Raw genomic sequence first — 13,097 nt, 5'->3', positions numbered from 1 at the left:
AATACTAGAGACACAAGGAATAAAATCTCCTTATATGCAGATGATATACTAATATATATTACAAAATTAGAAACTAGTATTCCAAACCTATTAAATCTAATAACTCAATTTGGTCAGTTTTCGGGATATAGAATCAATTGGAATAAAAGCGAAATCATGCCAATAACAAAATTCAATTTACATACAATACAACAATCCCCTTTTTAAATAGTTAAAGATAAATTTAAATACTTAGGAATCTATGTAACTAAGACATATACCTCTTTATTTAAACTAAATTTCCCACCCTTACTGAATAAACTACATAAGAATATTCAATACTGGAAAACACTCCCCATTTCTATGCTTGGGAGAATTAATGCTATAAAAATGATTTTTTTTACCGCAACTGCTGTACCTACTTCAATTAATTCCGATATATATCCCAAAAACATTTTTCAAAAAAGTCGATTCCATTGTTACAAGTTTTGCCTGGGATTATAAGAATCATAGAATAAGTAAAAAACATTTATGTAAATCAAAGATAAATGGAGGTCTGGCTTTGCCAAATTTCTTATTTTATTTTTGGGCAGTCCATATTAAAAACATGAATTTCTGGCTGGAAGAGATGGACCAACAACCAGATTGGCTAATGATGGAAAAGGAAGACTGTCTACCTTTTGAAATTGGACCGATCATATTTGCCCCCACAAAACTGCACAAAAAAACCTATAAAGAAAACCCCATAATACACAGTGGAATACGAATTTGGAAACAAATAAAAAAAGATTTAAAATTGAATAATATACCACTCTGCCTTCCCATTGTAAATAATCCTTTATTCAAATCATCCTTTATGGACAAAGGTTTCACACAATGGAAAAATTATGGAATCAAAAATATAGGACATCTTTATGGGAAAGGTACTTTTCTTTCATTTCAAGAGTTACAACAGAATTATGGACTGCACTCAAATAATTTCTTCAGATATCTACAAATTAGAGATTATGTTAAATCTAATACACAAGTCTACAGGAATAGTGAATCAGAAATTCTTGATGAATGTCTGAACAGGCATCCTAATACTGAAAAACTAATAGCTTATATTTATAACACCCTACTAAATAACGAGGTACCACCGACCGAACCATATAGATACAAATGGGAAAATGAAATAGGTCATCCTATCACGAAAGATATGTGGGACGAAAGTTTATAACAAATACATCAATGTTCATTAAATGCCAGACATACTTTAATACAATTCAAGGTCTTACATAGACTACACTTCTCTAAAATAAAACTAAATAGAATCTTCCCACAAATCTCTCCTATTTGTGATAAATGTCTACATTTAGAGGCTAATTTAACACATACGTTTGCAAACTGTATAAAACTTAAACATTTCTGGACTGATATTTTTGAAATAACTTCAGAAGTTATTAATACAAAACTGGACCCAGACACAAAATTAATAATACTTGGAATATCAGAACAAAGCTTAACACTCACAACAAACCAAAGAAATTTCCTCAATTACAGTATAATAACCGGAAAAAAATTAATATTAAAATTTTGGAAAGGCCCTACAACCCCCACAATTAAAATGTGGATTACGGAAATGTCAGAGACCCTATACTTAGAAAGAATTAGACTTGTCTTAATGGACAAACAAGATCTTTTCCATAAAATTTGGGCTCCATTCATTAACTATCTGAAGGGATAGATTGGCACAGCACGAGGACCCAGCTGAAACTTGAACTCAGGAATAGATGAAAAGCTATACTTTATAACCTACGAACCTATCTCCATTGATGTATTACAGGTAACCCATTCCACCTCCCTTGTTTTTCTGTTGTGTTTTTTTTTTGCTTTCTTTTTTATTTGTAACTTTCTACCCTCTCTTTTTCCCTCTTTCTATAAAAAATAAAAACACTAGAAGCAGAAGTAATTGATAATGGAAAATTTTAATAATGTATGACTGATGTATATGAAAAGTTTTTTTACTATAATATGTAACTACATTTTATAATATGTCTACTTCTAATAAATAAATAAATAAATAAAAAAAAAAAAAAAAAAAAAAAATTCAGCATGATACATAAAACAGGTAAAATTAGAAATACTTCGTAGGTAAGGTATCATCTGTGGTAAAGGAACAGAATTAACGCTGTAGGTCATTAAGCTTGGAAATCTGATAAAAAGCCATTGACCTGAAGCAATTAGTCATTTCCCCTCTTCAATTTCAAAACTACTTAGTATCTCTAATATTTTCTATTTTTATTTCATATTTCCAGCAAATTATGGCATTTTGCTCAGAATTATGAATTTCATCATTCAACGTGTAGCATTTAATTAAGTATATAACCAATGAAAGCTATTAAATAAAGAACTTAAAAAAACGTTTTCTGGGGTCTGTTGACACAGTTTCTTTGCTGTTTTAAATTTGAAAAGTTGGACTTACCACTTCTCTGGATGACCAATGTGGTTTCCACTCCAACAGGACACTCCTTTAGAATCTCCACAACTTGAACATGTCCAACATTCTGTGCATTCTGCTGATTAATCTCCACAATTAGATCACCTTCATTAAGGCCGCCACATCCTTGAACATCTAAGATTTGTTTTACTCGCTGTCCTATAGAACTGTCTGCAATGGTGAAGCCGAAGCCTTGTGCTCCTTTCACGATAGCAATTGTCATGAATTCAGACTGCGTGGCACCTGATGAGGCCATTGAAATACTATCTTCTTGAACTGCCGGCAAGGTTCCATCCATCTGGCCTTCAGTGGATAACGGATTAAAAGAATGTAAATGTCGGTCAGAAATGTCTGGTGCTGATCGAGAAGTCCGGGAACCAAACTCCACGCATGTGTCCGAATTATTGCGCCCATTTATTTGGACTGGTTGTCGATCCACCATTGTTATAGGTGGCACCATACTGTTGCTTGGATCATCCGGGTCAAAGGGTAAAAGATAGCCACGACACAGTACAAGATTGACACATTGACCAATCGGGACAGATTGGAAAACTTTGACTACTTCAGCATGAGTATGTCCAAGGACACAAATGTCATTTATGTAGACAATCACATCACCTAGGAGCAGAAAGAAACAAGGAAAATAATACAAACGTGTCATACAACACATTAGGAGAAAGAAGTGTTTTCATTTCTTCATTGTCCCACTTAGTGTGAAGTAAATCAATCTGTCTTATTAATGACTTAATAGAGACTACAGACAAACTGCACATTTCAGAACCGTTTCTGAGCAGATGAACTAAATGAGGCTGCACAACCTTAATTCACAATTTTCCTGTGATTTGTAGAGTCCAGGCGCAATAGACTCCATGTGCACCAATCAAATATGGCAGGAGATATCAAGGTCTAAAAAGTTGAGTATTATCATTCATTTGCTCCTCCTCCAAACTCATCTAGAAAATCCACTGTTCCAGGTGTCAACTTCTCTACATCAACGAGACCAAGCGCAGGCTCGGCGATCGTTTCGCTGAACACCTCCGCTCAGACTGCCTAAACCTACCTGATCTCCCGGTTGCTCAGCACTTTAACTCCCTCTTGCATTCCCAATCTGACCTTTCTGTCCTGGGCCTCCTCCATTGTCAGAGTGAGGCCCATCGCAAATTGGAGGAACAGCACCTCATATTTTGCTTGGGTAGCTTACACTCCAGCGGTATGAATATTGACTTCTCTAACTTCAAGTAGCCCTTGCTTTCCCTCTCTCTCCATCCCCTCCCACTTCTCAGTTCTCCCACCAGTCTTACTGTCTCCGATTACATTCTATCTTTGTCCCGCCCATTCCCCTGACATCAGTCTGAAGGGTTTGACCCGAAACGTCTCCCATTCCTTCTCTCCGGAAATGCTGCCTGTCCCACTGAGTTACTCCAGCATTTTGTGTCTACCTTTGAGTGTTAATATGTCTTATTGTTCCCCAATCATTTACAAGATTTGCAAGAAAGCTGTAGGTCAATGTACAGTATGTGCAATTAATAATTAATGTAATGATAAAATAACCTTGGTAAGATAATATATACTTTACAAACATATATTCCTTATATGATGGTTTGGTGACAGGCCAATTTTTAATTTGTTTTGTTTAGACAGTAATAATTTAAAGTACTCAAAGAGATAACTCCTTATGTTTTGCATCTGATTAATGAAATCTCCATGTCATTTTAATTAACATAGCTTGAGGAATATAAATGATAACAGAGATGTTTACATATTTAACTTGATACACAACTATTTTCATTATATATTACTTTCATGATATCAGTATCATTCAATAAATTCTTCAACGATTTCCAAAATGAGGAGATACAAGAGAGGGTGGAATAATGCTGGAATTGGGAGCAAAATCAAACTACTGATCTCAGTGGGTCAAGCAGCACATGTGGAGGCAAAGGTATGTTTTCAGGTCAAGTCTGTGCATCAGGACTGAGAATGTAGAGGGAAGATAGCCAGTATGAAGAAGAGAGGGAGGGTGGGGTGGAAGATTGCAACCTTCACGTGGTCTGCCTGGTTTCGACTAATGCAATCAACTCGACGTGCACAAATGGAAGATCAAATAGAACAAGTTGTCCAACAACTTTAGGCTGTGCACACCACACGAAAGAAGAAGATGATCACTCTTTGGGTAAAAAAACCAAACTGAATTGCGTAATGGGTTTCTTGATAACTATATGACATTGATTGCCTCTATTTATCCCCTTCCTCTCAAACTGAAACATTTATCCCGTATCTACATAATCACAACTTTTCATGATTTTAAAAACGTCCATCACGTCACTCCTCAGTCTTTCCTCAAGAGCTCAATGTGTTCATGCTTTGCTGTTTTGTTTCCAGTTTCATTCTTGCAAATCTTCTCGCTTTGAGGGTCTTCTGATAGCTGTGAAGATACTAAATGCCCCATGATACTTGGCAATTCTGGCACCATATGAAAAATATTGTAATGAAGTGCACAGTATATTATACTTGTCAACAGCTGCAGTCTGCCTACAACTTACTCAAAGAGCATCAAAATGCTTATTTTGTGTCCTACAGGCAATCTGTTCATTTTGCTGTAGTTGTATTGAGCTACTGTCTTTCTATCCCCCTCAATATTATTTTCTTTCCAAGTTGAGACCAAGCGGAGGCTGGGCGATCGCTTCACCGAACACCTCCGCTCGGTCCGCAATAACCAACCTGACCTCTCGGTGGCTCAGCACTTCAACTCCCCCTCCCATTCCCCATCCGACCTCTCTGTCCTGGGTCTCCTCCATGGCTAGAGCGAGCAACACCAGAAATTGGAGGAACAGCACCTCATATTCCGCTTGGGGAGTCTGCATCCTGCGGGCATGAACATTGAATTCTCCCAATTTTGTTAGCCCTTGCTGTCTCCTCCCCTTCCTCAGCCCTCGGGCTCTCCTCCCATCCATCAGCCCTCGGGCTCCTCCTCCACCTTTTTCCTTTCTTCTCCCCGCCACCCCCCATCAGTCTGAAGAAGGGTTTTGGCCCGAAACGTTGCCTATTTCCTTCGCTCCATAGATGCTGCCTCGCCCGCTGAGTTTCTCCAGCATTTTTGTGTACCTTCTTTCCCAACAAACATTCGGTGCCTTCCACTTCATAATCATAATCATACTTTATTATCCAACATACGAGGAATTTGCAACATACGAGGAAATTGATTTGCCGTACAGTCATACCAGTAAAAAGCACAGAACACACAAAATACATTTTAACATTAACATCAACCACAGTGACTGCTCCACATTCCTCACTGTGATGGAAGGCGAAAAAAAGTTCAATCTCTCCCTTCTTTGTCCTCCAGCGGTCAGGGGCCTCTAACCTTCTGTTGATGGGACGATCTTATTCCCATAGCCGGTGGCGGGCCTCCTTTTCATGGCAATCAAGCTCCTGCATCTGGGGGAAATCTCAGCTCCCTGCGGCGGGCAATCAATCCCGGGTCGGGCTAGTGGAACGTTGTGCGGCTTTTGGAGCTTCCCGACGTCGGTCTCAACCCGAGACTGCAAGCTCCTTGATATTAAAGTCCGCAGGCTGCGGTTGGAGCGTCAATCCCAGGCAAGGTATCGGCTCCGATGATAAGTCCACGCCCCATGGTGGGGCTCAAAGTCAGTCCCGAGCAAGGCCTCCAGTTCCACGATGTTAGGCCGCAGAGCGACTGGAGATACGATCCGGAAATCAATTACATCTCCGGCAAGGTAAGAGATAGAATAAAAGTTTCCCCCGACGCCCCTGCCCACCCCCCACATAATACAACATTAACACATACTTTTCAAACACACTAAAAATAAAAAATAAAAAGACAAAAAGGACAGACTGTAGGCGAGGCTGCCATCAAAGCGCCACCTGGTGGAATGCGCAACGCTTCAGAATCCAAAGTCTGTGTTGGCAGATTGCTGTTTGATGTCATTATTCTGAGGCAGTGCATGGTCTTAAATGCCTGGGTATAGGATCAGGATATGCCCCCATAACAACTAGTGTCACATCAGGCAGCAGCTGTTAAAGAATCTATTCATATTCTGTAAATTCTTCATTTCTTTGAAGGAACTTGCTGCAGTGGGAGAATATGCAGATGTCCTTCGTGGGAAGTGAACTCACGAGGAATTAACAATGTGAGTGCAGTTCACAGGGTATCTCTCTAACTGTTCTTTCCTCCTCTTAGATTCACAGAGCCTCAACTTGTCTAAAACATCCCTGTCATTACTTTTCACCAGAAGCTATCTGATCAAACATCACAGCCTTATTTTCCCAAAGCTTTAATAGTCCTCACTTTCTGCAAGTATATAATTCCTATTAAAATTAATTAATCGATGCTAAAAAGGTGTGTTGCTATTGAAAAGTCAACACACATAATGTAAATGGGTGTTTCTGTAAATACAGCACTCGGTAGTGAAACTGAAGGTCTCCAAACTTCTAGGTTATTTTCCTATTTTTTATGTAATATTCCCATTGTTTCATATCCTGTATTTTAAGTAGTGTAGATCATGGTGTATAGCCATAATAATGAGATGAAGCAAAAATAAATAAATCTGTTTTTACAAAGAAAAATATCAGATATGTCCCTGTGTTTTCTTGCCTTTTTTGGTGCCATTGTTCAAGCATGATTTCATCAAATCCTTAGGCTAATTTATACGAGAAAGATTACATTAATTTTGCAATTAAATAACTATATAAGCCAAATTCTGATTATGCTTATGATTTATTTAATCATTTATCACCCAATTAGATGGTATTCTGATGCCCCAAGGTTTTGCAGCACAGCTTGAGTAGCAGAGTCCATTTGGTCATGTGTTAAATGTGTGAATTAAAAGCAAACTGTTTTTATATTTATTGTTTCTTTTTTTATTGTTTATATTTTGTGTTTAAGCTTTCCATTGAAATACATAATAATAAATAGAACTTAAAATCATGAAATAAAAATCTAGTTTGCTCACCTACTTTAGAGATGTCTCATTCTGTTGTCACCCTCCTGTTTGCACTCGTCAAATATCAAACAACGCGATTATAATGACCCTGGCATGAACTACGGCCTCGTGGTAGGTTAGGTGCCAACATTTTGTAAGGGAGCTTAGAAATCAGTAAGTGTCCCATATGTCTTACAGTGCCCTCCATAATGTTTGGGACAAAGACCCTTCATTTATTTATTTGCCTCTGTACTCCACAATTTGAGATTTGTAATAGAAAAAATCACATGTGGATCACATTGCCAGATTTTATCAAGGGGTATTTTTATACATTTTGGTTTCATCATGTAGAAATTACAGCTGTGTTCATACATAGTACCCCCATTTCAGGGCACCAGAATGTTTGGGACATAGGGCTTTACAGGTGTTTGTAATTGATCAGGTGTGTTTAAATGCCTCCTCAATGCAGGTATACGAGAGCTCTCAGCATCTAGTCTTTCCTCCAGTCTTTCTATCAACTTTGGAAACTTGTATTGCTGTTTATCTACATGAGGACCAAAGTTGTGCCATTGAAAGTCAAAGAAGCCATTATCAGACTGAGAAACAAGAATAAAACTGTTAGAGACATCAGCCAAAACTTAGACTTCCCAAAATCAACTGTTTGGAACATCATTAAGAGGAAAGAGCATAAGGGACTGGCAGACCAAGGAAAGCCTCCACAGCTAATGACAGAAGAATTCTCTCTCATAAAGAAAAATCCCCAAATACCTGTCCGACAGATCAGAAACACTCTTCAGGAATCAGGTGTGGATTTGTCAATGACCACTGTCCGCAGAACACTTCATGACAGAAATACAGAGGCTACACTGCAAGATGCAAACCACTGGTTAGCTGCAAAAATAGGATGGCCAGGTTATAGTTTGCCAAGAAGTGCTTAAAAGAGCAACCACGGTTCTGGAAAAAAGGTCTTGTGGACAGATGAGACGAAGATTAACTTATATCAGAGTGATGGCAAGAGCATGGTATGGAGGAGAGAAGGAATTGCCCAAGATCCAAAGCATACCATCTCATCTGTGAAACACGGTGGTGGGGGTGTTATGGCCTGGGCATGTATGGCTGCTGAAGGTACAGGCTCAATTATCTTCATTGATGATACAACTGCTGATGGTAGTAGCATAATTAATTCTGAAATGTATAGACACATCCTATCTGCTCAAGTTCAAACAAATGCCTCAAAACTCATTGGCCGGCGGTTCAGTCTACAGCAAGACAATGATCCCAAACATACTTTTAAAGCAACAAAGGAGTTTTTCAAAGCTCAATCATTTCCATGACATTGCTGTGTCCCAAACATTATGGTGCCCTGAAATGGGGGGACTATGTATAAACACTGCTGTAATTTCTACATGAAACCAAAATGTATAAAAATGGCCTTTATTAAAATGTGACAATGTGCACTTTTCTATTAGAAATCTCAAATTATGGAGTACAGAGGCAAATAAATAAATGATGGGTATTTGTCCCAAACATTATGGAGGGCACTGTATATGTCTTATAAATAATTTCTTTCCCTGCTTTTTTTTTCAAATTTTGAAAGTATTACATTTTGGTCAAGTTGTGGTAGATTTTGATCACAAATTAGCTCAAAAGTATCATAGCTAGGCCTGTTTTTAATGCTGTGGTATTTCATTATGATTTAATAACTTTCAAATTTGGCCACCCATGCCACAGGTTGTTACCCTTATTTACGGAAACAGCCATATCTGTAATTTGCCAGTGGATGGCCAACTAGGGCTCAATGTGTTCATGCTTTGCTGTTTTGTTTCCAGTTTCATTCTTGCAAATCTTCTCACTTTGAGGGTCTTCTGATAGCTGTGAAGATACTAAATACCCCATGATACTTGGCAATTCTGGCAGTAGATGAAAAATATAGTGAAATTAGCCAGTGGATGGCCAACTGAGGCTTTGTCACATGCCATCTAGGCCTGCAATGAGCAATCAAAGATGTAACTGATATGGTCATATGCTTTGGGCGACTGGTTACTAAACTCAATAACTAGATGGGCGTCAAATGTTTACCTTTGCCGCGACATTCACATGCCATGGTACAATGAAAAATCTACCCATCCTCGTAAGGTATTTATAGTCAATGAAGCACTTGTGTTTGATCAATGTAGTGAAAACTAGAGGAATAAAGTATATTTAAAGGTGAATTAAATCTGATTTCAGGATATTGAATCACAGAATGTTACTGTATTTCTACTTTCTGTGGGACCACATGGGTAAAGAATCCCATTTGATACTAGCTAACCTGTAGCAGCAGTTTAATTCTGTTTCCCGGCTTGTTTCCCGCCTTTAAGTTTACTGTTGTCTAAGATTTCATCTAAAATCATTTCATCTAAGAGGGAATAAAGCTAGAGAGCAAGTCCTAAATGACCAGGGATGGGAAAGATTACTTAAGTTTGTGTATAAAAATTAAAAGTACAAATACAGAGAATAACTTTACTCCACAAGATGGAAGGAGCGCCTTGCTGTTCATGCAGCTATGGGTTAAATTATAAAAATAATCTCTTTTAGTTTAGTTAGAGGTATAGCGCGGAAACTGGTCCTTCAGCCCACCGAGTCTGCGCCGACCAGCGTTCCCCACACATTAGCACTATCCTCCACACACTAGGAAAAATTTCCATTTATACCAAGTCAATTAACCTACAAACCTGCATATCTTTGGAGTAGGAAACCGAAGATCTCGGAGAAAACCCACGTAGGTCATGGGGAGAATGCACAAACAAGCACCCGTAGTCAGGATCGAACCCGGGTCCCTGGTGCTGTAAGGCAGCGTGCCACCTGTATAATCTCTGTAACCAAAGTTGATAACATCAATACGTTTGTGACTCACTCACCCATTTCCATTTTGCTATCCACTGCAGCCGGCCCTTCTGGTATCACACTTTTCACTTGCAGAAACTCATCAGGCTCATCACCACCAATGATGGTGAATCCAAATCCCATGTTGCTCTTTTTCAGTGACGTTGTAAGAAATGTTCCCTTCAGTTGTGAAACATCTCGAGTGAATAGTGGTTTCTCTATGTTCATAATGCAAACAAAAACAATCATATTATAAAAAAAAACCTTACAAGTCTTGCGCCATCACAGTGCTAAAGGCTCTGAGAGTGTATGGTTTTTGTTTTTAACCCTTTTAAAACCAAAATCTGTAAAATTTAAATGGGGTTATTAATTTTATATTAATTGATACAAAAGGATGCCTGATTAAATTTCCCTTCATCTTTGATTAGAAAATCTGCTCAAAACAATATGAAAAGGAAAGAGTTAAAAACAATGACTGTAAGCAGGTTACAGAAAACCACGTTTCACTTCCAGTTCCTTTGACAACAAATAATGAGCTGTGATGCAGAATTCCCCACTACAAATGTCTGCTTTACAACAGTGCAGCTTGACTGTGAAGTTGCACTTTGACATACCATACAGCCTGTACATTCCAGCACTGTCACTCCGATACTGAGACAGGTCATTCGTACTGCGCGACCGCTGAGGCAGAGAGCCTGGGCAGGTATGTTTGGGTCTAGGTAATGTTGATGATGAGCCTTCTACAGTTATAAAGGAGAAAAACCCTCATTCTTAGGCCTTGATCTTATGAATAATGATTATACTCTATAGAATATTGATAGTTCCATGCTATTTAATTCAAAAGAACATTATTCAGCAATTCCAATGTCCTAGTTTGTAGCTACAGCTTCAATTCTGCTATGATTGTTGCTTTAATAATATTATATTTGCTTTATGCATTAGTCCCAAAATATTGAAACACCTTTAAATATTTTTAAAGGTACAATAACAATAATATACTTTAATATGTAAGAAATGTCACACATAGAATAACAAAGATTATAACATTCTATATTTTATTGCATTTACATAACAATATTACCTCGAAAACCTGGAGCTGGCATAAGGTAGGGCATTAGATCCTGATGCATTGGATGTTGCGGCTGCAACCTCTTCTTTGCCTCGAGCACAGGATTTTCAAACTGGGTTTTTCGATTTATGTGACTAAAGCATCATATGGAAAAAAGAAAATAGCAAGAGCAGAAGAATGGCGCAAAAAAAAAGCATTGAAATAAGAGTAATCAAGAATAGAAAGTATGCAAGAAGAAAAAAATCCAAGGGACAGTGAGAGGTGACAAAAAACAAAGGCATTCTTATTATATTGTCTTCAGGTCATAAAAGGTGCCAATAAGTTTGTATGTCATATAGTCTTAGCTCAAAAAGAGAACACATTATTTATTCCGCAAAGCTCATTGTTTCATAATAACTATTTACAATTACAAAAGTCTCAAAATGAAACAATTGACATGACAATTCACTTCATTGAAAAAAACAAAAGCATAATGAGAAGCTGAACATTGAATGAAATTGTAGATGGGAGTAATCATTGACACGTACATGCAGTCACTTTGAGAGCAATATGAAAAGTTCCTACAGAGATCTATCAATTAAAAAAAACGATTAATTCAGCAAACTTACTCAACATAATAGGTGCCATATATTGGATCATCTATTTTCTCCCAACCATATGGTAATTCTGAAATAATAGGAAAATAATTACTTATCAAAACATGCATTGACAAGAAACACTGATTTACGTGTAGATTATTTTCTCTGCCATCTTTCATTGAAACCAAGTTATCTGATATAATATATACATTTTAGATTTTTTAGATGCAGTGTCAAGGTTCCTAATAGAGGATCTAATCAATGTTGGGAACAGATTACTCAGAAAAAGCAAGAAGCAATTCTGAGGGATAACAAACTTCAATTTTAAGAACATGTAGATTGTTGATGGAAGGAAAGACTGAACGGAATTCTGGCATTCTGCAGTTTTAAGATCTTGAGGAAGAACTTGAACAGGTACTAGGTTTAGTGGGATATGGGCCAAAAGCAGGCAGGTGGGACTAGTATAGTTGGAACATGTTGGTCTGTGTGGGCAAATTGGGCCGAAGGGCCTGTCTTCACACTGTATGACTATAAATTAGGAAAGAATATTGTGTGTAAGAAGGAACTGGTTTAAACTGAAGATAGACACAAAAAGCTGGAGTAACTCAGCGGGACAGGCAGCATCTCTGGAGAGAAGGAGTGGATGATGTTTCGGGTTGAGACCCTTCTTCCGACAGAATATTGTGTGTTGAATCTGGGTTTCACAATTGGGAGGCTATATAGTCAAGAAAAAGCATGTGGAATAGTTTATTTGGGGTTTAATGAGTATAAAGAAGGTACAGAGGAAAACTGATGCTAAGGTGATAGAATAAGAGAACCATTTCATAACGGTGTGTTAAAGTGGTATGGAAACACCACACAGATAGAGAGGAAGGCTCTGCAAAGAGTCATAAAGACTGCAGAGAGGATCATCAGAACTGAACTCCCCTCCATGGACACAATCTACACACAGCGCTGTCAAAAAAGAGCAGGGAGAATCATTAGAGACACACTACATCCAGCTCACTCCCTGCTCAAACACAAAAACTGCACATACAACCTCAGGCACAGACGAGCGGACAGTATCGCCACAAATAGAACACGCTTTTTTAAGAGCTTTTTCCCTGCAACAGTGAGACTCTTGGCCAAAACACAACAAAATGAAATGATGTCCTGATATAGTGTTTGTGCAAGTTACAATGCTC

At 38.0% G+C, this 13,097-nt stretch overlaps 1 protein-coding gene across 18 annotated transcripts in view; it reads right to left on the bottom strand.

Moving 5' to 3' along the window:
- Positions 1 to 13,097, bottom strand: part of magi2 (membrane associated guanylate kinase, WW and PDZ domain containing 2) — a 407,390-nt gene that overhangs the window by 71,601 nt on the left and 322,692 nt on the right. For 11 of the 18 annotated variants that reach the window (XM_033039822.1, XM_033039820.1, XM_033039821.1 and 8 more), the window contains 5 exons: positions 11,944 to 12,001; positions 11,348 to 11,469; positions 10,881 to 11,006; positions 10,302 to 10,484; positions 2,444 to 3,076 (listed from right to left, as the gene is read on the bottom strand). In XM_033039822.1, the coding sequence (XP_032895713.1) occupies positions 2,444 to 3,076; positions 10,302 to 10,484; positions 10,881 to 11,006; positions 11,348 to 11,469; positions 11,944 to 12,001 (1,122 nt within the window). The remainder of the gene's footprint in view (positions 1 to 2,443; positions 3,077 to 10,301; positions 10,485 to 10,880; positions 11,007 to 11,347; positions 11,470 to 11,943; positions 12,002 to 13,097) is intronic. The other 7 variants (XM_033039826.1, XM_033039831.1, XM_033039835.1 and 4 more) reach the window with 1 other exon arrangement.

The sequence above is a fragment of the Amblyraja radiata genome, chromosome 21, assembly GCF_010909765.2.
Source record: "Amblyraja radiata isolate CabotCenter1 chromosome 21, sAmbRad1.1.pri, whole genome shotgun sequence".
Lineage (NCBI taxonomy): Eukaryota > Metazoa > Chordata > Chondrichthyes > Rajiformes > Rajidae > Amblyraja > Amblyraja radiata.
The sequence above is the reverse complement of the archived record's forward strand: the minus strand, read 5'-3'. Positions and strand labels throughout refer to the sequence as shown.